General features: G+C 34.5%; 1 protein-coding gene across 1 annotated transcript; it reads left to right on the top strand.

The window, feature by feature from the left end:
* The first annotated feature begins 216 nt into the window (after window positions 1-216).
* On the top strand, window positions 217-3467 carry LOC149542680 (ABC transporter G family member 4-like). Its single transcript, XM_089797560.1, has 3 exons — window positions 217-344; window positions 808-961; window positions 1069-3467. The coding sequence occupies exon 3, from the start codon at window positions 1093-1095 to the stop codon at window positions 3253-3255; it is 2163 nt and encodes a 720-aa protein (XP_089653686.1). The 5' UTR covers window positions 217-344; window positions 808-961; window positions 1069-1092; the 3' UTR covers window positions 3256-3467.
* The last annotated feature ends 19673 nt before the right edge of the window (window positions 3468-23140 follow it).

The following is a 23140-nucleotide window of genomic DNA, read 5'->3' as shown; positions in this document are numbered from 1 at the left end:
CCGTGACTCTAGCATGGAGCTGCTTTCCATTTATGGGGAAGATTAGTTTATCAGGTATATAGGATTTGACGAATGGGACAAAGAAACCCGCGTGGAAATTTTTCAAAACAGCGCACATAGTTGTTAAGGCACTGCCAACACTTCACTGTTCATGACCACGTACATGCCGTGTGCATGGCCATTCTTATACAAAAGTGAGCTTGTGTGAGGGTGGTGTTATCATATCATCGCTTGTACAAGAAATCAACTAATTTGGTGAACAAACCATCCAACCAGTTTTAAAATGAAGACGTCAATAAAACTGGTTTGACCTCCATGAACAGCCACCAACTTTCTTCCATAAGGTTTGTGGATAATCATTTTAAGTAGAGAGCATAAACTTGAAGCAATGAAAGTGAAAAATGGGTAGAGAGAGTAGGAGAAAATGATTCACCAAACATCTTGTCCCTTGTCAAGAAGCTTATCTTACCTATCTGTATCTGTATCTGTATCTGGATTTCATCGAGAAAACACAGAATTTTAGAGTTGATGATAGGGAGGGCAGGTGCATTGAATTCGATAGGGGGCCTCACAGTGTGGGTTTCCATTTTCCAATCATACCTTTCATGCACTGCCAGCCATTGTATGCGCTTTTGCATTTAAGACACTAGATTTTATTCCTGAGAGGAAAATCGGTCCAAATATATTCCTTTTCATTAACTTGGCAGGGTGTGGCCAATCTTGTAGCTGCTTCACACTTGTTTTTCTCATTCAAAATTCGCACCGAACCGGGTGATTTGATTAATGAGATTTTGGGGATTTTTACAGGTGTCTTCAATATTTTGTGCTGGTTTGAAGCTTTGAGAAAATAAGGCATGTAGCAAGCTTCAGGTACTCAAGTGTCACCACCACATAGCATTTTGGGCAGGCTGGGTCTTTTCATTTTGGCAAGGAGACTAAGGCAGAAAACATCAATTCATCTGTAAGGATTTTGTTCTGCATGGGTTTTTTATCTGTATTTGCTTGAAGTATGTCTTTTTTGGTGCAGAGATTCAGTCTATCTAATGTTTTGTTGGTTTGGGTTTGCAGAACATAAATTGTAGATTGTACTAAATGGGTTCTGATAGTATTCAAGTCAAGCTCCGTCCAGTGGCACCCGTTGCTGAAACAGGGGCATTTGGGTACGAGGGTCAATTGGATGACAAGGATCTGGAATGCAGTCCAATTTTCGGTTCAAATATTTTTCGCTCAAACTCAGATTCGCCCACGGATTCAATCAGCTCTTCCTCCAACTCTGAAGCAGTTGATGTTGATAATGGAGAACCGGTATCAGTAGATGATGTTCATTTCAAGAAGCAGCCCCATGATCCAACAATGGGAAGGAGAAAGAATTCTTACGAGATCAAAGTGAGAAATCTGTCGTACGGGATTGTTATAGAGAAGCCAAGTTTTTACATGTTTCATCCCTGCAGAGGCGAGAGGCCAGTCCATCAAATACTGGAGAACATAAGTTGCGATGCCAAACCAGGGGAGATTTTAGCCATTGTCGGGCCAAGCGGCGCAGGTAAGTCTACTTTGCTTGAGATTCTTGCAGGTAGAATCAGACTCAGTAGAAATAAGGCTAAGGGTGACCCACTAGACAGGCGTATTATGGTGAATGATAAACCAGTGAATCCTTCATGGTTTAGAAGGATTTCAGGGTATGTAACACAAGAAGATGCCCTGCTGCCGCTCTTGACCGTGAAAGAAACCCTAATGTTCAGCGCAAGGTTTAGGCTGCCACCATCATTATCCAAAGAGGACAAAGAAGCCAAGGTTGAAGCTCTGCTAGCTGAACTTGGTCTTGTGCATGTCTCGAATACACGCATTGGTGATGAAAGCATCAGAGGAGTATCAGGGGGTGAGAGGAGGAGGGTTTCAATAGGGGTGGATGTCATACATGACCCTGCTGTCTTGCTCCTGGATGAACCCACATCTGGTTTGGACAGCGCAGCGGCTCTGAATGTGGTGGAGATGCTACACGCCATGGCCAAACACTCCCACAACCGCACCATTGTCTTAACAATTCATCAACCCAGCTATAGGATTCTCAGCCTCATTAGCTCCCTCTTGCTCCTCTCCAAGGGCTCTGTAGCCCACCATGGCTCCTTGGAATCCCTACAGAATTCCCTTATTTCTGGTGGGAGAAAAATCCCTTCACAGCTCAATGCCTTGGAATATGCCATGGAAATGATAAGTGAAGGCATAATGCTAGCACAGGATTATGATCGGTTTGATAAAACAGCAACTATGGCAGAGGATGGAGCCATAATGGCACTTGATATTGAATCGGTAAAATGCATTGAAGACCCCTTTTTAGGTACTTCTCCTCAGAGTGATGATACTTTGTATGGTACTGATGATGGTGCAGGGGACACGGTTAGTTATGCGAATTCAAGGTGCTCTGAGATATGTACCCTTTCATCGAGGTTCTGTAAGATCATCTACAGAACACAGCAGCTTTTCCTTGCGAGAACCCTTCAGGCGGTAGTAGCAGGATTAGGGCTAGGAAGTGTGTATTTGAAGGTTGGTAATAATCAAAGAGGTCTGGATGAACGCTTAGGGTTTTTTGCATTCACATTAACATTTCTCTTGTCATCAACCACCGAAGCCCTCCCAATTTTCCTCCAGGAACGCCAGATTCTGATGAGGGAGACATCCAGAGGAGCTTACAGAGTCTCCTCATATGTCATCTCTAATACTCTTGTGTTCTTGCCATTTCTTCTGATTGTTGCCATACTGTTTGCTGTTCCAGTGTATTGGTTGGTTGGTCTCAGTAGCACATACAATGCATTCCTCTTCTTCTTGTTCATAGTGTGGCTTATTGTTCTCATGGCCAATTCCCTAGTAGTATTCCTCAGTGCCCTTGCACCTGATTTCATCACGGGGAACTCTCTCATATTCACTGTACTGGGAGCTTTCTTTCTCTTCTCTGGATATTTCATATCCAAAGATAATATCCCCAAGTATTGGATTTTCATGCATTATATATCTCTCTATAAGTACCCACTTGATTCTCTTCTTATAAACGAGTACTCTAGCCTCTCACAGAAATGCTTCTCATGGTATCCAGAGCTAAACCTGTGTGCACTCACGGGGCAGGACATATTAAAACAGAGAGGGTTGCAGGAAGGCCGAAGATGGATGAATGTGGAGATCATGGTAGGATTTTTCATATTTTACCGAATCCTTTGTTATGTTATCCTCAGAAGAAGGGCTTCCAAGGCCAAGCGCTAAGTGGGTATATTGTTATTATCTTATTTCAATTCAAAAACTTAATGTAAAATAAACTTCATTAACATGTTTGTAAGCAGTCCAAGGCCTTGCAGCTGGCTCTGCAATTTGGTTCTGCTGTTTTCGCAGTGATTTTTATGCTTATAAGAAACAAAAAGGAGTATCTTGCAGCTCAATTAATGCAATAAAACAAGCAATTTTGTTATTAGTTTTAATATGTTCTTTCCATCTTGAACAAATCGATTAACCATCAAATGACTCCATGATCTCTATGGAAGTAATGATTTGATTTCAACTTCAAGTCCTACATATGTAATTTCAAAATTTGTTCCAATTTTTTTGCAAAGATGTACTGATAGCTCAAATTTTTTAAATTTTGTTCCATTTTTTTCTGAAAAGTACCGATTCCTCAACAAGAAGTGAAATGAAGTGAAAGACATTGGCAGGAGCAAGTTGGTTCAAACTTAACCCATCCAAAGCAGACAAAATCCTTAATATCATGTCAGATTGATGTCCAGAAATCGAGACCTCCTATTCCTAACTTTGAAGCACGTTAACTTTTCAAGGCTTTTGATTTTTCTTGTTTGTTCTGGCCCGTGAACACCTGTAGAAAGAGAATATTTCAGAGAAATAATGTATTTCTGTTGAATCATATTGATTTTACTTGTCCATTTCCTGAATGACATGTACGAACAGGCATGGAGTGTAGTTATACACAGTGCTATAATACTAATCCTCACCATGTTCCATGTGCACACGAGTCATTTGTTTTCTTTCTCCATGCTGTACATCCTTATAAGCCTCCAATTATAAACAACTTTTACTTGATATAAATCAAGTGCTTACTGATTGTTGGATTGATTAAATGCCCAGTTTTCTTTAAAGAAAATTGATATTCAAAGTAACAATCACAACCAGGGTTTGTTTTATTACATTATTCTCACTGTGTAATTGCACTACCTTGTTTGCGATTTAAACAGAGTGCAATATTATGTGAGAGTTTAACAATTGAAAAGGTTGTCATTGTTTGTTTTAGATTCAATTGGCAAAAGTTTTACCATCAACTTTTTCAGATCATATTCTATTATTCAAAATATTAATATTAATCTAATATATTGATTGATACTATGAATCTCAATTGTAATTTGACATCATTTTCACTACGTAAAGTAATAACAATTGCACCACCTTGGTCAAGCCAATACGAACCATGTCCCATCTAACTTTATATTGATTCCATTCACGGAAAACCGTTGGCCTGACCACTGTAAAAAATCAATCAGTAGACCCACTCCATCTAATCTACTTGTCTGAACTGCTTTCCATATTTCCCACCAACCTAGTCACGGGTCTGAGTCGTGCATAGTATGATACGACGCTTGTTGGTTAAATTATCGTTTGTACCTCCATGTAATCCAACATTATGACATAAAAATAAGTGCAAAGCTTTAGAAAAAAGTAGTTTTATATATCCTTCCCCTTGAATGAACAAATATAAGAAAGAAAATATAAATAATTGGTGGATGAAACATATTATACAACAAATGATTGAGGTAAATTAAATAGATTTAACTTTTAATATTAGGGGAAGCATCAATAATTGATAGGGGTCTAATAATTGTTATTAATTGTTATGTTTCTATTATGTTGACACTTCAATTAGTAATTATGAAAAGAGTTTCAAAATGATTATTCATGTATCAATAGTTCATCTCACATGTATTATAGTTTATTATGTTTTAACTATTTTGGTTGGTAATCGGTCCATTTGAACACCACTATTTGGGGTATTTGTGTACGAGTATTACTGAGACATTTGACCACAAGTATTACCAATTTTGAGTGAACAACTATTGGTGCATCTTTGAGTAGGTATCGAGCCACATTTTAAAATGGGCATTTTTTTTATCGTTCAACATTTAATGATCTCTATAGAGAGGTCAGTGAATACCCAAAAGTTGAAACCTTATCTTTAAGTACTTAACATTTATACAAATACAACCAAAACAATTGTCAAAATCTATTATATAGTTTAGGTTCTACAAGTGCGTGAAGTTAGGGTGTGGGGGTATTGGTGCTCTTCCCCTAAACCTTAAAGGTGGACTTAGATGAATAATTGGGAGTACATATGATAAAAGTGGATAACAAGTTTTAAGTGTAAGTGTAAGTTTGTGTGTGTGTGTGTGTGTGGGTGGTTGTAGTTGTAGTTGATAGCTATGAATAATGTGTTAACTTTGATATAAGATCTTGGGTTTCTAAGTTTAATTGTAGTAATAACAATTGGTGTGAATGTCTGATTGACTTATAAGTAAAATTTTGATCATTTCTTGTACCATTTCCCACATGTTGAATGTGAGTAATGAATGCTCATACTACGACTATAGGTATGACAATATGTGTTGTTGCACCTTTTAATTTGAAGTGCAAGTCTAAACGAAAAAAAACTATTTTTCTTCATAAATATGTTTGCTTGTAAATATTTGGACTACGTGATATTGAAAACATCAATTCTAGTATGTATTATGTCAAGAAAGGGAAGTTGAGTAGCTTCCCACATAAAATGCCTAAGTCAAGCCCTATTGCATTATTTTTTTTTCACTTTTTAATAAAATGATTGAAGACATAGTAGTCAACATGCAATGATGTAAAATTAAATGTGAGATGTTTTGTCTTTATTATATTTTTTATTTGTGTGCTTAATGATTTTATCTCTATTTTTTTTATCATATTTGTTTTGAAATGACTTATGAGTCATCTTTACATATAAAACCCTAGATGCTCAAGTTATCCCAAAGAGTGTGCATGTTGACAAGTTAGTCAATTAATAGGATCATATGAAATCATCTCAAAAGTTAATAAAATGTCATTTGAATTTGGCATTCAACATATGTTTTTAGATTTTTATTGGGCCCTAATCTAATTGAGACCCTCCATAATAGAATTGCTACATTGCATAGAAAAGGATTTAAAAAATAGAATTGAGAAAGAACATTGTTACTTTAATTAGAATTATAGTTATGCATAGTAATGAGATATTAGATGGTTCTCTATTTGGTATGTGTAGTCATGTTTGTTGCTAAGATGTTGTGCTCTGTAGTATCATGCAATGGTTACAAGCTCTCATGTGACTGATTTTAGACACAATGTTTCATAAATAAATATCATGATTGATGATTCATTTTATCTTTTGGTGGATCTTCCTCTATGTTGTGTGGGCTAGCATTGAACTTTTGGTATTCCTTATGCTTGGACTTGTCACCCAAAATTCTCTATCTATCTATTTGTGTCATTTGTCACATTTGATTTATTGTTGAATTTAACTCATTTTTGGGATTTATTGTTGGATTGATATTCCACTATTTGGTTATTTCCTTTTTACTTTCGTGGTGACTATTCTAAGCATTTTCTATTATTGTTCAATCTTGCATGTTGTGTCTTTATCATGTTCAATATAAACCTCTAATAGGATGTGCAAGGGAGAAATTCACAAGGGACATTCTATATACTGTGTTTGTGGATTGATTGTAAAGATGATAATTATAATGAATTTTTTTAATTTAAATTATGAGAAATGCTTTTGTGTGTATAGGAAGTGTCAAAAGAATAACGATGTATATGCATGTTAACATTAATTAATTTAAAGATTCATTGGATTTTAAATATCCTTGGTAAGGATGGTAATAGTTGCATTATGAAGTTGATGAGTAAATATGCATCATGCTTAATAATATGGGAAATTCCATGAACTTAAAATGAAAATTGTTAAAGAAAGAATAATTTTTTTGTGATCTTGGTTAAGCCTAAATGCTTTGCATTGGTTTCTAATGTGTATTTGTATTGAGGTTATTTTTTACTCCCATGATGTGACTTTGAGACCTTGAATGTTTCCCTTCTTGGCATTGTTATTCAAGATAGTTGTATGTGACTTAGTCAACCTATGAGTTTTGATGATCCATGTAGCTGGTCTATATGAGTGTATCTTGATGTTGTTCTTGCCTCTTTTACAGTATCTATGGAGGTTTTTGACATGTCATTCTTTTTTTATGATTCTAGTGAGTGTTCCTTGGTGCCACGTTAGTTGTGGGTTCCCAAAAATCCTCTTTGAGATAACATGATGTAAAAATAATAAGAGTTTTCCTTTCCTTATCTTGACTGGTGTAGGAACACCTAAAGACACAAAGAGGTCAAAAATGACACTAAGGGATGAGAGAAGTACACAAGGTTCTAAAGGACCTAATTATGATGTATTAAAGCCCATTATACCATATTTTTGTATTGAAAAGAATAAAATAAATATAAGGAACATAAGACCAAGCTATGTAATATGGGCATGGGTAGGATATCAATGGTTGCATTGAATTTTAATAATCATAAATGGCATAATAAGATCAAATAGAAGGATTTTGAGTCAGTTTAGAAGTCCTAAGAGTCCTTGGAATTGTTAAGAAAAACAAATTTGAATGTCAAATCCTAATGGTAGTTAGGAATAGGTGGGTGATTGGTAGTTTTGATAGGTTGAGATGATTTGTACAAGATTTTAGCCCTTGGAAGATTGGTACATGCCTAATAAAGTCTAATAAATGTGAAAGGAGGAATGTAATGGCTCAAAATTCAATAAAGAGTTTTCATATTTCTTACACATTTTTTGATGAATAGTCCCTTCCTTATATTAAAAAAATGTGTATATTACATATTCACAAAAAAAGGGGTCGGGGGATACAGGATCACCCGGCGAGTTCATACGGCCATGGGCCAAAAATTAGCTATTCATCAAAAAACAATAGAAAATAACATAAAACAAAGAAATCCTCAAGTTGTCAGTGCAGCACTAGCCGAGGAAGGGGGATCCTCATCATCAGAGCCCCACCCAAAAGTGGGGAGAGTAGATGGCTCAAGGGGAGCCCAACCATCATTTGTAGCAGTAGCATTATCTTCGTCTTTCTCTCCCTCGGCCCTGGGAGGAGAAATGGCTAAATCCAACCAGCAAAACACCCACTTGGGATCCTAGTGAGTAGAGGGTGAGCCAGTAGTAGGAGCAGTAGGAGGAGCCATTAGGGACCACCTCGAACCAGACCTCCGAGGAGGTGAGGTCAAGCGGTGCCAATCACTAGAACCTCCTGAAATGTGTTGCCGACCAAAAGCACCACTCCTCGGAGAGCAATGTTGTTAAGAGCGAGGCATGTGCAAGTGGCAAGTGGAACTACTATGCCCTTAACAATGACCTTGAGGAGAGGTATGATCACTAGAGGCCAAATCTGACAGAACATGAGCAACTGTACAAGGGCATTTCTCCAATGATCCGAAAGCTCCTGCAAGTGCACCACCTCCAAAGCTACTTTATTTGTTTGTACTTGAATCTGCAACATGACATTGTTATAAATACATGCTTTAGAGTACATAGCCACATTAATGTCAAGTGTGTTGTGAGCATAAATGACTGCATTGTGATCTTTCCAAATGGTAAATAAGATCTCTAATTTGAAAGCATGCCATATATGGGTATATTTGAAGGGAATCAAGGTATTATCACCCAAAAGAACCATATGCTAAGAAAAAGGTTTTGGGGGGAAGGGGCGAAAGAGATCATGGATCCATTGCCAATAACATTGAGCCCATTTGTAGAACCAAAAAATGTGCAAAAAGGACTCTGGTTGACCAAAAAAAGGGAAACAGGGGTCAAAACTCCTAGATGTCATAGTCGGGAGCCTAAAGGCAAGCCCTGGAAAAGAATACACTAGGAAAAGTGCACAATTTTGGGTTTAGTAATTGTATTCCACACAGTGGAGAACCTATGACTCCAAGTGTGATGCGAAGCTTGCAAATGCCAACGTTGGTTGAGAACATCAACCATGGGTAGGTGATGAACTAGCCATCAATAACCTAGCCTAGGTTTATAGTTGGTTACCAAAGTGTCTAGATACCACTTTCAATCTTTCCACCAAGGGCGAGAAGATTGAATGCCCACTTTGTGTAAAAAATGTGAAGGCACCATAGAAACTAGAAGATCAAAAGTCTGTCGATCTGGACAAGTGAGCCAAAATTGCACTCACATGTCTTCCCATGTCTACGAGCTCATAGTATCTCTAGAGAAAAGATCTTTAGGGGTCCTTATGCTACATTTAAAAGAAATACAGAGCACTAGCCCCATGCACCTTAGCCAGGGGAACACCTTGAATAACAAATAAAGGTGACCACCAGAGATTATTCTGGTTCAAGGAAAGACCATCTTTGAATCCATTGCTAACCCAGTGAAGCCAAGGCTTAACTTCTTCCCAGGCTTTCCAAATACTCTTAGCAACAAAAGTACTCTAAATTTGAATAGGTTCAGGGGTAATCAGAAGGGTTTGAAACCCAATCCCCTTCCAAGTTGGCGGGTGAATCAAAAAAATTGAAGAAATACAATGCCTTAATAGAATATTCTAGGCTTCATTGCCAAAAAGAACTCGAATCACCCATTTGGCACATAAAGCAATACCTTGGTTCTTGGTGGATAGCAAGTCAAGGCCACCAGACTCCTTAGGAAGACAACATAAATCCCAAGCAACTCTATGAAAGCCCTGGTGAGAAGCATCTAACGCCCAAAGGAAGTCATGTAAAAGGTGTTCAAGTTTGAGGTACAAGGCCTTTGATGGAGCCCAATAGGAAGAATAATAAACATGGGTGGCAACTAGCACTTTGAAACAAATTTGGAATTTTCCTACAAGTGAAAGAGGTTTGGTGATCCAATACTCCAGCTTCTTCTCTATTTTGGCAAGAACCGCATTCTAGAGCTCAACAATTGAGGCTTGGAAGGCAAAGGGGATACCCAAAAAATGAAAAACTTCCCCATGTTGAACCCATTTCCATTGGTATTGCTCAAGCCAAGCAGGATGAGGAAGTTAAGATTGTCTGTAAATCTATGTTCTCTTGCATTAGGAATTGATCTAAATTGTATGTGAAAGTTATTCATTCATAATTGATTTTATTTTAAGTCCTCAAACATTCAATTCCATCATCTTTAATTGACTATCATGTTTAGTGCATTGGGAAATTCATTATTTTGAGAGACTTCATGACATAAAGGCCCATTCTATTTTATGTAACATTTATTTTCCTTTTAGAATGGGTCATGATGTATTATATAATCTACTAATATGATTTGATGTAGGAGAGAGAATTTTTTTGTAGGTAATCATTGTTGAAGTGAGTTTGCCTTGGGAAAGGGCATGATTTGATAGGGGTAATATTAGATTGGGATTTTTGTCCGCATAAGGGCATAATTTTATGACAAAATATGTTTTTACATAATGAGATAATGGTGAAAAACTTAGGTTGAGATGTGAAAGTGAGTGGAGATTATTTCTTGAGAAAGCCCTAGATTTTAGGGTCTTTTATGAGGGATTATTGGTTAGGATATTGAATGGTCATGGATATAAAAAGAAGTGATATATCCTTGGTTTGCGATTAGAATAAGAGACTTCTAGTTGGGTTGGAGTGATTATATGGTATTTTTTAGTACTTTCTTTGTAAACTAGGCCCAATTAGATCTAATGTGAAGGTTGGAAGGGTGTTATTCACCCAAGTAGTCCAAAGGAATAGTAATTGAATTTTGGATATTTTATACAACTTCCAAAAGGGTATTAAGATATATGTATAGTTTGTTTGGTGTTTTGGAAAAAAATAGAAAAAAGTGGAAAAAACCAGACATGCAAGTCTATAAGGAATAAGGCCTAGTTGGAACTTAGCTAAGGGTTTGATGTCAAATTGAGTGAGTAAATATTAATTATCTAATGAAACATGTTTAATGAGATGTGAGAAGAACTTAGAGGATGGTGATGCAAGTATTTATGGCTGTGATTGAGAGTTTGAAGGGAGTCTTCTGAAGAAGATAAAGATTGTTAACCTTGATAGTTAAAACCTTAATTGATCCAATCAATTGTGTTTTGGATTGGTTCATTTTTGTGGGTAATACCTTTTCATCATATAGTGGTATCAGAGTAGAGATTAGATCCTTGAAAGGATAAAGAGGGTGGTTACTTGATTTGAGGTTAGTATCAAGTTTCAAAGATGGATCCTAAAGGAACAATAACAAGGGAAAACCAAGAGTTGAAAGAGACTTTGGAAAATAGGGAAAGGGGGCTTAGAGAAAGAAGATAATGTGATGCAAAAAATGATAGATAAATAATATAGTTGAGAACACACATCCATGCAAGAAATTAATGCACCATTTCTTGCAAGGATATAAGCATTGGAGAGAGGGACTAGAAGAGGTCCACAAAGTGACCATGATGAAGAAGAGTATTTTGAAGAAGAGAGAGAATATGTGGAGACTCCTAGAGGGAGACAAGAAGAATAAGAAGAAAGTGTGGAAGAGAGAGGAACAATCAATATTTTTAAGGTAGTACAAGGGAGTGTAAGTAGAAATCCTATGGGTCTACCTATCTATGAAGGTAGAATGAACAATGAAGAAGTTTTGGGATGGATTGAATTCCTTCAAAATTATTATGAGCTATAATACATGGATGAAGGAAAAAATGTAAAGTTTTTTAAGGAAAGGTTGAGAGGGACTACTCTAACTTGCCAAACTATTGTGAAGATAGAGAGAGTGGAAATGAGGATGATTAAGATTACAACATCAAGTAGGATGAATGTAATAATGATGGAAAAATTATTTCCATCAAATTTTACAATCCAAACAAAGATGTAGAGGCAAATTTTAAAGAAGAAATATATGGATGCAATATACTAGGAAGTGATATTAGAGGTGGATAGGAGGATGAGTATGTGAATATTAAAAGGTATCTTAATGGACTAAGATACAACTTATAAGATGAGATAGGTTTCAGTATGTCAAAAATACTTGGAGAGTGTTTTCAATTGGTTATATAAGAGAAAAAGAAAGAGTGAAAAGAAAAAAAGAAAGACACAGAGGTGGTAGAGGAGGTACAAAAAGAGGTAGGGGCACTAGACCTACACAAGAGAGCCAAAGTTAAGAGGGCAAGGATAAGAGAGAGGAGCATACTTTTGGTTAGAAAGGAGGATATAGAGGTGATGTAGATTAGGGTAGGAAGAGCAGTGAATGTGTTGAAAAGATGATGATACAACTATAATTAAGTTGGTAACCCTTCATTCAAGTGTCCAATGAATGAAAAATGAAATAATGTTGAAAGGAAGGTGCATTAGTGCAACAGGAAGAAGAAAAGATTGGAAATGTTGAGCTAGTTCTTGAAGGAGACTTCTTAATTTTTAGAAGGGGTCCATTGCAACAACCAATATGACCTAGAGTATCCATCTTCATAAGACAATGTAAGATCCAAGGTAAAGTTGGTGTAATAATCATCAATTCAAGGTCTCCTGATAATTTGGTGTAATATAAAATAGTGAATAAATTGCATTTATAGAAATTATCTCATACTAAACCTTATAGGGAAACTTAGGTAAGAAATTAGCAAAAAATTTTGATAAAAGAGCAAGCCTATATTGAGTTCACTATTGGGGAATATTATGATAGAGTCTTGTGTAATATAATTCCTATGACATGTTGGCATATTCTTTTAAGAAGGCCTTGGAAATATCTAAGGAGAACATTACATGATGGGTTTACTAATGCTAATATTGCTCATAAGGATGGACAAAATTTCACATTAACCCCCTTAAAAGATGATCAATCATTTAATTCAAGTATTATATAGTTTGGTAGAAAGGATTTTTTGAGTTTTTGGGTTCCTAATATGTAGGAAATACAAGACAATGGTCTAAGAGATAGAAGGAAATCAAGTGTACAACATAAGGAATATTTTGATAATAGAAAGAAGGCATGGACAAGTTTACAATACTTAATGATGTAAGATAGTGTGATGGTAGTGACCATTTGTGTCCAATTAATGTACAAGTAAAGAGAAGTTTTGGTGTGTCAGTCGTGGAGAAGTTGAAGGGTCATTTGGGCCTTGCAAAGATAGAGGAAATAGTGCAAAAACATTTGAAGTATGACTATAGAAGATAGAGAACTATGACTATGTTTTACAGATAATGATTCTCATAAGTTTGAGGTAGGTAATAGGTGGAAGAATAACTCATTTAATGTTTTTTTATTGCAATAGATACCCCATGAGAAGAAAAATTGCAGAGGACCATCTAGGAGGATGGGTGGACTAAAGACATAATTCCTTTTCTCTTGGGACAAGACACTTTTAATGGAAGGGGAATATGGTACAGGAGCATTTGATGCCACAAAGAGTTCTACAATGCCAAAAAGCATGATAATAAAATACAAGGGCCTAAAGGACCTGATTATGATGTATTAAAGCCTATTATGGCATTTGATTTAATTGAAAAGCATAAAATGAATATAAGTATTAATATTCATAGTAAGGACCATAGGACCAAGTTATTCAATATGGGCATGGGTAGGATGGGAATGGTTTCATTTGATATTTCTAATAAAAATGATGTTAAAATCTTAAATAGAAGGCCTACGAGTTGGTTTAGAAGTCCTTCAAATCAAATTTTTAAGAATAACAACTTTAAATATCAAATCCTAATAACTAGTTAGGAATAGGCAGGTCATTGGTAGTTTTGATAGTTTGAGATATTTTGTTGGCTCTTGGAAGGTTGGCACATACCTAATATAGTCAAATGAGGGTTAGATGAATTAAGGATGAACGTAATGGTTGAATAATCAATAATGAGTTTTTAAAATTTTGACACATTTTCTTTCATTTTCATGCTTTGTTATTCATAGATATGAATATAAATTTTATCTTGCATTAGAAATTTATCTATATTGTGTGAAAAAATTATTCATTCATGACAGAATCCTTTTTAAGTCCTAAAAAATTCAATTGCATGACCATTAATTGATTGTTGTGTTGGTAGCATAAGGAAATTTATTATTTTAAGAGTCTTCATTGAATAAAGACCCACTCTACTTCATGTGATCCTTATGTTCCTTATAGAATGGGTCATACATGATGTATTATATCATCTACTAACATGATTTTATTCCAAAGAGATAATTTTGTTATAGGTGATCATCATTGCAATGAGTTTTCCTTGGGAAAGAGCGTGATTTGAAAGGGTAGGTAGTAGATTAGGAGTTATGTCAACGAGTCATATTTTTATGATTGATTATGAGTATGTGCAGGATCATGGTCAACTAAACTATGGCTTTAAGTGGGAGTGAAAAATCAAAAAATTAGGGTTATGTCAACTTGACGCATTACTTTTTAAGTCTAACGAACTTTATATCTAAATTTTGTAAGAAAAGAATCTGTGAGAAGGGTATGTGCATGATCATGATGGGCCAAACTATGGCCTTAAGTGGTAATGAAAATCAAGACATCAATGTGAGTCAATTTGATGTGAAACCTTGAACTAGTTATGAACCTTATATATATACAAATTGTAACAATAGAATATGCAGTAAATTAAATGTAGTTTCTAAAATACTATCCCTTTTCTAATTAAAAAAAAATTAATTGGCCAAGTTTTAGAATTTCAATGCAAAATTACAAAAATTTCAAGAAAAAATAAGAAGTAGGTGTATGTGTGACCACCTTAATCACAATAAAATGATTCTTTTTAAGATTCTAGATATAAGAAATAGACTCATACCTAGATGTGATGCGTATTTTTTTGTAATTATAATCTAAGTAAATAAGTAAACTTAAAATTTATGCTACAATATTTCTTGGGATAAAAAACAATTTTATGCTACAATATTTCTTGGAATAAAATAACTCTCGTGTTTGACCTCCTTAACTCATTCAAGGTTATACAAAATTAAAATTTGTTTTTATTTTCCTCATAGTAGGAAAATCATAGATTGCGATGCATCTTTCAAATTTTGAAAAGGTTATATTGTTTTATAGTTATAACTTTTTTCAATCAGTTTATAAATCAACACCTTATAGGTAACTCCATTAGAAAATAAGTAATAATTACTTATTGAACTCATAATTTGACATCAATCATATCAATGTAAATTTGATAATGTCATTAAGAAACGCTCTTCATTTCATCAAAAGTAGATGAAAAGTGATCTTTTTCATATCACCACTTTTTGGCCCCTCATGATCCTACACATACCCAAAAATTGAATGTAGTTTGTAAACCACTAGGCCTTATCTAGAAAACAAATCATTTGATTGGTTAAAATTTGGATTTTAATGTTTTACTACAAAAATTTCAAGGAAAAAATAAAAGTACATGTATATCTGATCACCTTAATCAAAATCCAATGATAATAATGTTTTAAAAAATTCTAGATATAAGAAGTAAACTCACGCCTAGATGTGACACATATATTAAAGGGTAATTTTATTCCAAACAAACAAATAATTGCGAATTTTTTACTATAACATTTTTAGAATAACGAAACTCTCGTGTTTGACCACCTTAACTAATTGAAAACTTTACAAAATTTATAATAATAAAAATCTTATTGTAAGGCAAAGCATAGAATGTGACATAGCTTTTGTATTTCAAAAATGTTATAACTATTTTTTAGTTAGTATGTCAATCAACACTTTATAGGCATCTTCATTCAAAATTAACTAATAAATACTTATTGAACTCAAAATTTTAGAACAATTATATTGATGGAATCTTGAGAGTGTTCTCAAGAAACCCTTTTTGTTTCATGGAATTTGGATGAAAAAAGAGTCGTCAGATGGCCACCTGAAGTCTGGATGTTAGAAAAACTATTGATCTCTAAGCCTTGTTTCCTAGTAGTGTTTAACACTTAGTCATTTTCTAGGTAGCGTTGGTTAGTCATCATTGAAATTGAACCAGTCATTTTCTAGGTAGCGTTGGTTAGTCATCATTGAAATTGAACCACTTAATGAATGGTGAGCTACATGGACTTGTTTATATTTTCATTACATGCTGAGAAAGTGTAAGGTTATTGAGAAACCCAATATAGACTGTGTCACAATATATGTCAAGTAGAGGATAAGAAAAGATGAGCAATGCAAAGATAGTTTATGTTAAGTGATAAGTATTTTTTGAGCATATAAAAGCTAAGGGAAAACATCAAAATGAGTTATGACCGAGCATCAAGATATTCAAATACTGAATAAACCAATTCTGGCATATGTGTTTGTAGTGACACAAACACTTATGTAAATCAATTTGGCCAACTTCTATGTAATGCTTGTGGATTGTAGAGGCAATTAAGGAGATAATTATGAATTTTTTTAGAGCACATTTATCCCTAGGAAGATAAAATAACCAATCATAAAATTAGGAATAAGTGACAAAAGGGTGAATTTTGGATTGTTGATTGTGATTTAGAACCTTCCACAATTATCCATTTAAGAAGGAACCAATCCTTAAATCATAAGGATGATTGTGAATGCACATGAAGGACAAGGAAAGAGTGAAGGATAGATAAGTTTGATAATAAGAGATAAAGGTCAGATAGAGCAACCTAGTAGTTTAGGCAAGAATAGAGAAAATTAGATAAGAAGATCAATTCAGACAAGGAAAAATAAGATTTGTAATCTAGCATAAAGTGCTAACTGAAGGATCAGAAACTGAGACATTCTAACTAGTTGTATAGTCAAAAAATGGAAGTGCACCCATTTAGGATTGGTTTATCCCTTTGATTAGATGATCTAGGTCATGTCAAGTGCCCTGAGTGGGTATTTGACTAGATCTAGCTTTTTCCCCTATTTTGCTTCTCTCTCCCATGTTTTCAGCTGCTTTCTGGAAATTTTTTTTGAAGATCTAAGATTTTGACCTTTTAGGTCAAGGAAAACCTTTTAGGTTAAGGTAAACCTCAACTTTGACCTAGGTCAAGGATGACCTCAACCCTGACCTAGTTCAGAGTCAACCTCAACCTTGACCCTAGGTCCAAATTTGAAGTTCCAAAGGTTTCAAGATATCGGGCTTTGGAAACTTTTATTTTCCATTTTCGAGTCAACTATTTTGGCTTTCATAACATTAAACTCTTAAATTTTATTTTATTTAGGTACATTTCTAGGGGTTAGGTTTAATTGGAATTTAATTCTCCTATGTCATCCTTTCTCTAAATAAGTTTGTATCCTAAATTAGTATAAAAGGAAGCCTTTCTCTCTCATTTTCACAATCGATATTTTCCATGATCAAGAATCCGCCTTCCATTGAATTTGAGCATAAGTGCAATCAAGTGATCAAGAAATAAAGGAGAAGGAAAGAACTCAAGAATTCAATTATCCAAGCATTCAAGAATTCCATTCATCAAGGAGATCCATTGATAGCTATTGAAGGATTCAATCTCTTTGGAGCCCTCTAGTTGAAGATTCTAACATCCCCATTCATTCAAGCCTCTTTCTATTCCAAGATCCTTTCAAGATTGGTTTTAAAGATATAATAAAATTGATTAGATATATCCTACATTCAATTCTACATTTATTTGGAGCACCCATACTTGTGGATTCAAGGATTCATATCCTCCATAAGGATTTCAACATAAGCAAGGTGAATAGTTCCATTTACTTTGTTTATCTATATTGAAATTTCATTTAATTTTTAAAGGTTAATTCCAAACTAGAGTTTGACCAAGGAAAACTTCTCATCCAATAAAAAAAACCATTTTTCTTGTAGGAGCATGTGCAGGATAACGAATATCAGTACAGATTTGAGTACCCTTTTTGGTGAACTTTCAAAATCTGTAGACAAAATTTCTATCAGAGCAGTGCAAGTCAAGGTCAAAAATAAAGGGGTAAGATCTTACCTTAACTTTGGATCAAAGTTGACCTTCTTCAAAAAGGCAAAAGGTTTCTAGGTTTTCTTCATTTCTGCATTTCTAGTCCAAATCCAGTTACTAAATTTCTCGAAACTATATGCAAACATCAGAAAACAACATTTTCCAGATTTACTCTACTTTAAGGTTAGTATTTATTTTCAATTCAATTAATATTTCAATACATACTTTCTATGACAAGATATAAGGTTCTCTTCTCTATTCATATTCTCCATAGATTGACTCTTTTGTGCATTAACCTTTTTGGTTGATCAATTTGGATCTATCTTTTGGGAATTTGGATTTAGAGGTGGATCTTATACCCCATTCATTCCTCTACATTTTAGATTAACACTCATTTTTCATCTTACATTTTGGTGAACTCGTGATTGACAACTCTTTCTTTTATGGTGTTAGATCTTATATGTATTAGATTTCTTCTATGTGTTTGCATCTCATTTAAAGTAAAAATACAAAAATATTCATTTCTTCATGCTTTTTTTTTTCTTAGCTTAGGTCATTTGCATTGCATTGGTATATGATTTTTACTACCTTTAGTTAAACTTATAATGTTCTTGTTAGAAGAAGTCATAGACTTATGGGTTTGTTTGATCCCGAGTCTTCCTCTCCTTTCCTTAGGATCCCAAATGAAAATTTCATTATTCATGATTCCAGACCTATTATGGAGAAAAACTCTTCTCACTCATGTCATGATGAGAATTATGCTTTAAGAGTTCCTCCTAAACAAGTCCAAGAACTTTCAACTAAACTTGATAAAATGCATAATTGGCTTATTCAAGAAAACCGTAATTAAGATACTATTTAAGCTATAGAGGCTCTTAAGAAATTCCTTCATGATGATGATCAAAGTGTTAATTTCCTACATGGTATCACTCACCTCATGCATTCAAATGTTAAACCTTTAGCTCAAGAATCTCAAGATTTAGGATTTATTCCTTTGGTTACTAGTGTCGAACCTTTTTTAGTTCCTTTACCTAGTCTTCCTACTTATACCCCCCCTTTGGTGACTACAATAGTTCCCTCTCTTTCTATGAGTGTTCCTTGTGTATTCCTCCATACATCACAACCTTCTTACCATAATGTTCCTTTTACTTATTTCAATCCTCTTCCACTCATGGTTCCAAGTGTTCTTCTAGTTGTGTCTTCTATTCCTATTGTTTCTTACACTTTACCTAGTGGTTCGAATGTTGTTGTGCCTACTATTTCTTCTAATTATTCAACAATTATTAGTTTGCCTCAAACTGTGTCATCTTTACAACAACTTGCTTCTTTAATTCAAAACAAGTTTAGCATTCCTACATGTGACATGGGAAGACCTCTATTCTTGGACATCATTCGTACTCCTATTCCTCAACAATTTTATATGCCTCATCTTGATAATTAAAATGGAAAAGGAGACCTTGTTACTCATGTTAAAACATTTCAAATCCTTTGTAGTGACTATGCTCATGACCATTAGATTTTAGCAAAGTTGTTTTCTCAAACTTTTCATGATAAGGCCTTGCAACAGTTTTTTCCTTGCCTCCTTATTCTATTGACTCTTTTCCAAAACTTACCAATGCCTTTATTCAACAATTTCAAAATACCATTGGTATACAAGTGTCTTTAATTGATTTAATGGATTACAAACAAAACACTAAGGAAAAATTGACTAAATTCATTGCTAGATTTCAGCATTTACATGCTCAGATTTCGTATCATGTTCCTAATATTGATATTCAACATATGTTTATTTCAAATTTGCAAAAGGATATTGGAGATAAGATTCATCTTATTGAATTTACCTCTTTCCAACAAATGTGTCCAGTGTTATTAGAAAAGGAATGAGAATAGACCCTAAAAGAGTAGAAGTCATTGATAAGATTTAGAATCCTAAAAATGTAAAAGGAATTCAATCTTTCTTCAGATAGATTAAATTTTTGAGAAGATTTATCACTAACTTTATAGAAGTAAATAGACCTATCTCTAAAATGCTCAAGAAGGGTTCTAAAATTAAATGGGAAGGTAAGCCAACTGGTGCTTTTCAAAAAATAAAGCAAGAAATTAAAGATGCCCCTATCTTAAGAGACCTTGAGTATGCAAAAATCATGCACATATTCTCATTTTCTTCCTTTCATACTATTGCAAAATTCATGTTATAGAAAAATGAAGAAGGGTTTGAGCAACCCATAGCATTTTTTAGAAAATCCATGCAAGTTGCAGAACTAAAAATATGAGATAAATGAGAAATATTAGTAAAAGATGTGAAAGAACTTAGATGCTATCTTATGGGGGATATCATAATTTTCTTTGTCCCAAGTGCTACAATTAAATACATTTTCTTTCAACAAGATGTGTCATGAAGAAAGTGTAAATGGATCAATAGGATCTAAGAATTCAATATAGACATGAAAATCACCAAGTTGGCCAAGGGGCAAGGACTAGCAAAGCTAATAGTAATGGAAAATGCTAATTTATAAGAAAAATAGATAAACCACCTTGATGATGATTGCAAAAGTAAATTGTGTGATATGGATGCTTGTGAATGGTACAATGACATAATTTATTAGATGTAGTATATGAAGACTCCACTAGAGATGAGTGACAATCAGAAGAGGGTACTGAAGTTGTAAGCCATTAAGTATGTCATTGTCAAAGGAGATCTATGATGGATAAGTAAGGAAGATGTATAATTAAAATGTCTTGATGAAAAATAGTCAATCAAGATCCTAAGTAAAATACATAGTGGAGAATATGGAGGCCATTTTATGGCTAAAAAATAGCTTACAAGGTGACTAGGGCAAGATTTTTGTGGCTTGCACTACTCAAAGATGCACATGAACTTGTGAAGAAATGTGATGCTTGTCAAAGATTCATAGGAAAGATGAAGTTCTTTGGTAACTGTTGTCACAAAATTTTGCACCCTTGCCTGAAGTTTTTACCTAAAGGCAACCTTGTGAAACATGGAAACAACCTCCAAGTTGTGGGACTTGAACAATGAGGTTGAGTCTCTAGAGAAGGTCATCTCCCTTTGCTATCAGGGTGCACCTAAGCTATACTTGAAGAAGAAAAAGGGAAGAAAGCATGCATAAAACAATTACCTAATCTATCCTAAAGAGGTGATGCACCAAAATAGAGTGTTCAAACCAATCTCTGTCCATACATGCATAGTTAAACTATCATTATATCAAAAATATACAGATTCAAACTTTTAATCCAATAACCACATGCAAATCATATGACCAAATGGATGACACAAGGAAGAAGAATTCATTATTTACCATTCATTGGTTAAAATGAGATACATTCATGCAAATTATAGATATCCACAATACATTGATGAGAGGCAAATGAGTCTTACATAATACATCAATCACTAAAAGGGATAAGGAAGAATATCGTGAAGTTCAGAGGCAAAGAGAATTTACAATAAGTATGCTAGAGCAATTTCAAAGAAAGCAAAGAAGAATCAACCATATGAAGGATTTTGAAATGTATCTAGCTCAAACACAGACTCTGGACTGCTTCACAAATTAACCAATGCATTCAATGTTAGGATAAACCATGGACAGAAATAAAAACTACATGCAAATATAACCAATAATAGAAAATAATAGATCACATAGAAATGAACACAAGGCACCAAGATTTAATGTTGTTCACCCTGTTAGAAGTTGTAATCTTTCCTTGGTGTGCTTATAAACCAAGGTTAGAACTTCTTTATTTATTGTTGTAATATATTAGGATATAAGACAAGGTATCCTAATATATTTCTTTTTTGTCCTTTTTCCACTACATCTTATTTTGTCATCTAGTGGAATATGTGAGGACAAATATATATTGTAATTTCTAATTTTAGATTATTCCTCCTTAAGAGGAATCTCACACTTGGCCTCACACACATATGAATGGTGGCATTCATAGACATGGGAGTTACATCCAACTCCTCTCTCTCATCTCTATTTAAGAGATGACCCTCCTATCTCATTCAACAACAATGAGGTTTCTTCCTCTTCTCAATTATTGTATGAGCATTGCTCTCTATCTCTCTCTCTCTTCCTTCTTAGGCTTTTCATGCCTCATTCATAATGTCACAAGGGGTTTTCTTTGCTTTCCCCTTTCCAAATATCTTGTCTCATGGTGTTGGAGCTTGAAGCTTTCTCTCTCCTATTTTATGGTAATATCTTTTCATGCATTTACTCACTTAGATTCTTTCCTAGTTTTGCTTATTTACAGATTTCTTTTTCCATTTCTAACATGGTATCAGAGCAGTTTAATCTTTGTTTTGAGTGTTTGCATGAAGGTACGATTCGAAGGAGACACTTGAGAGAGATTTCACTAGTCTTCTTAAGATGGAAGAAATTGAATTTTTTTGGGTTTGGCTGGTTTACCGCCAAACCTGATTAAAAATTGCTAGAGATGTTTGTATTGCAGAAAATGGAGTTCACGATTGCTCTACTACACAAGATGAAGAATTTAGTGGCACTAAAATTGTGCTGGTGGAGGACCAACCTCCTTCTCTTAACCCTACTCTTTCTCTTAATCAAGTACCACCGATTATTTCTGCTCCTACATCTCATGATACTCAATTAGATACTAATGATACTTTTATTACTCATGATTCTTCCTCTAATGATAATTCCATTACAACTAAACGTAAACCTAAATGGGCTCAAAACCTCATCAATGAAAGCTAAGATGTTCGGTTTCTGGATACAGTTAGGTCCTCTAGCAACTATATGCTGGGTATTTAAAATGCCTAACTGACGTGTTTTTGTTTTTTGAAGACATCCAAAATTTTAGGCCTCAGGGGCATTTGATGAATTTTAGATACAATTTGGTGGTCTAATAAATTTAAGGTTTTCAAAAGAGAAGCAGTTTATTTTTCTGAAGATGTTTTCGAGGAAATACCCAACTGGAATATTGGGTTGTTAGAGCTTTTCTGTGTACTGGTAATAGAGTAGGGTGCTCAAACCTTTTAAGAGAATAAACCACAATTTTTCTGATGGTTTTCTGGAAAACCCATTTCAAAATTTGATGTTCTTCAGAGGCATTGCCGTGTTTGTTGATACAGGTGGGTACGGTGAGAAGTTTAAGAAAAGTCAAAATGCTAGTTATTTGATGGAAAAGACGACCCTTTAAATTTTGAGGGCCTCAGGGAAAGTAGTTTGGACCCATGTTTGT

This window comes from Cupressus sempervirens, chromosome 8, assembly GCF_028749045.1.
Source record: "Cupressus sempervirens isolate cs-2001-9-10 chromosome 8, ASM2874904v1, whole genome shotgun sequence".
NCBI lineage: Eukaryota > Viridiplantae > Streptophyta > Pinopsida > Cupressales > Cupressaceae > Cupressus > Cupressus sempervirens.
This window is presented reverse-complemented; position numbering and strand designations above follow the sequence as displayed.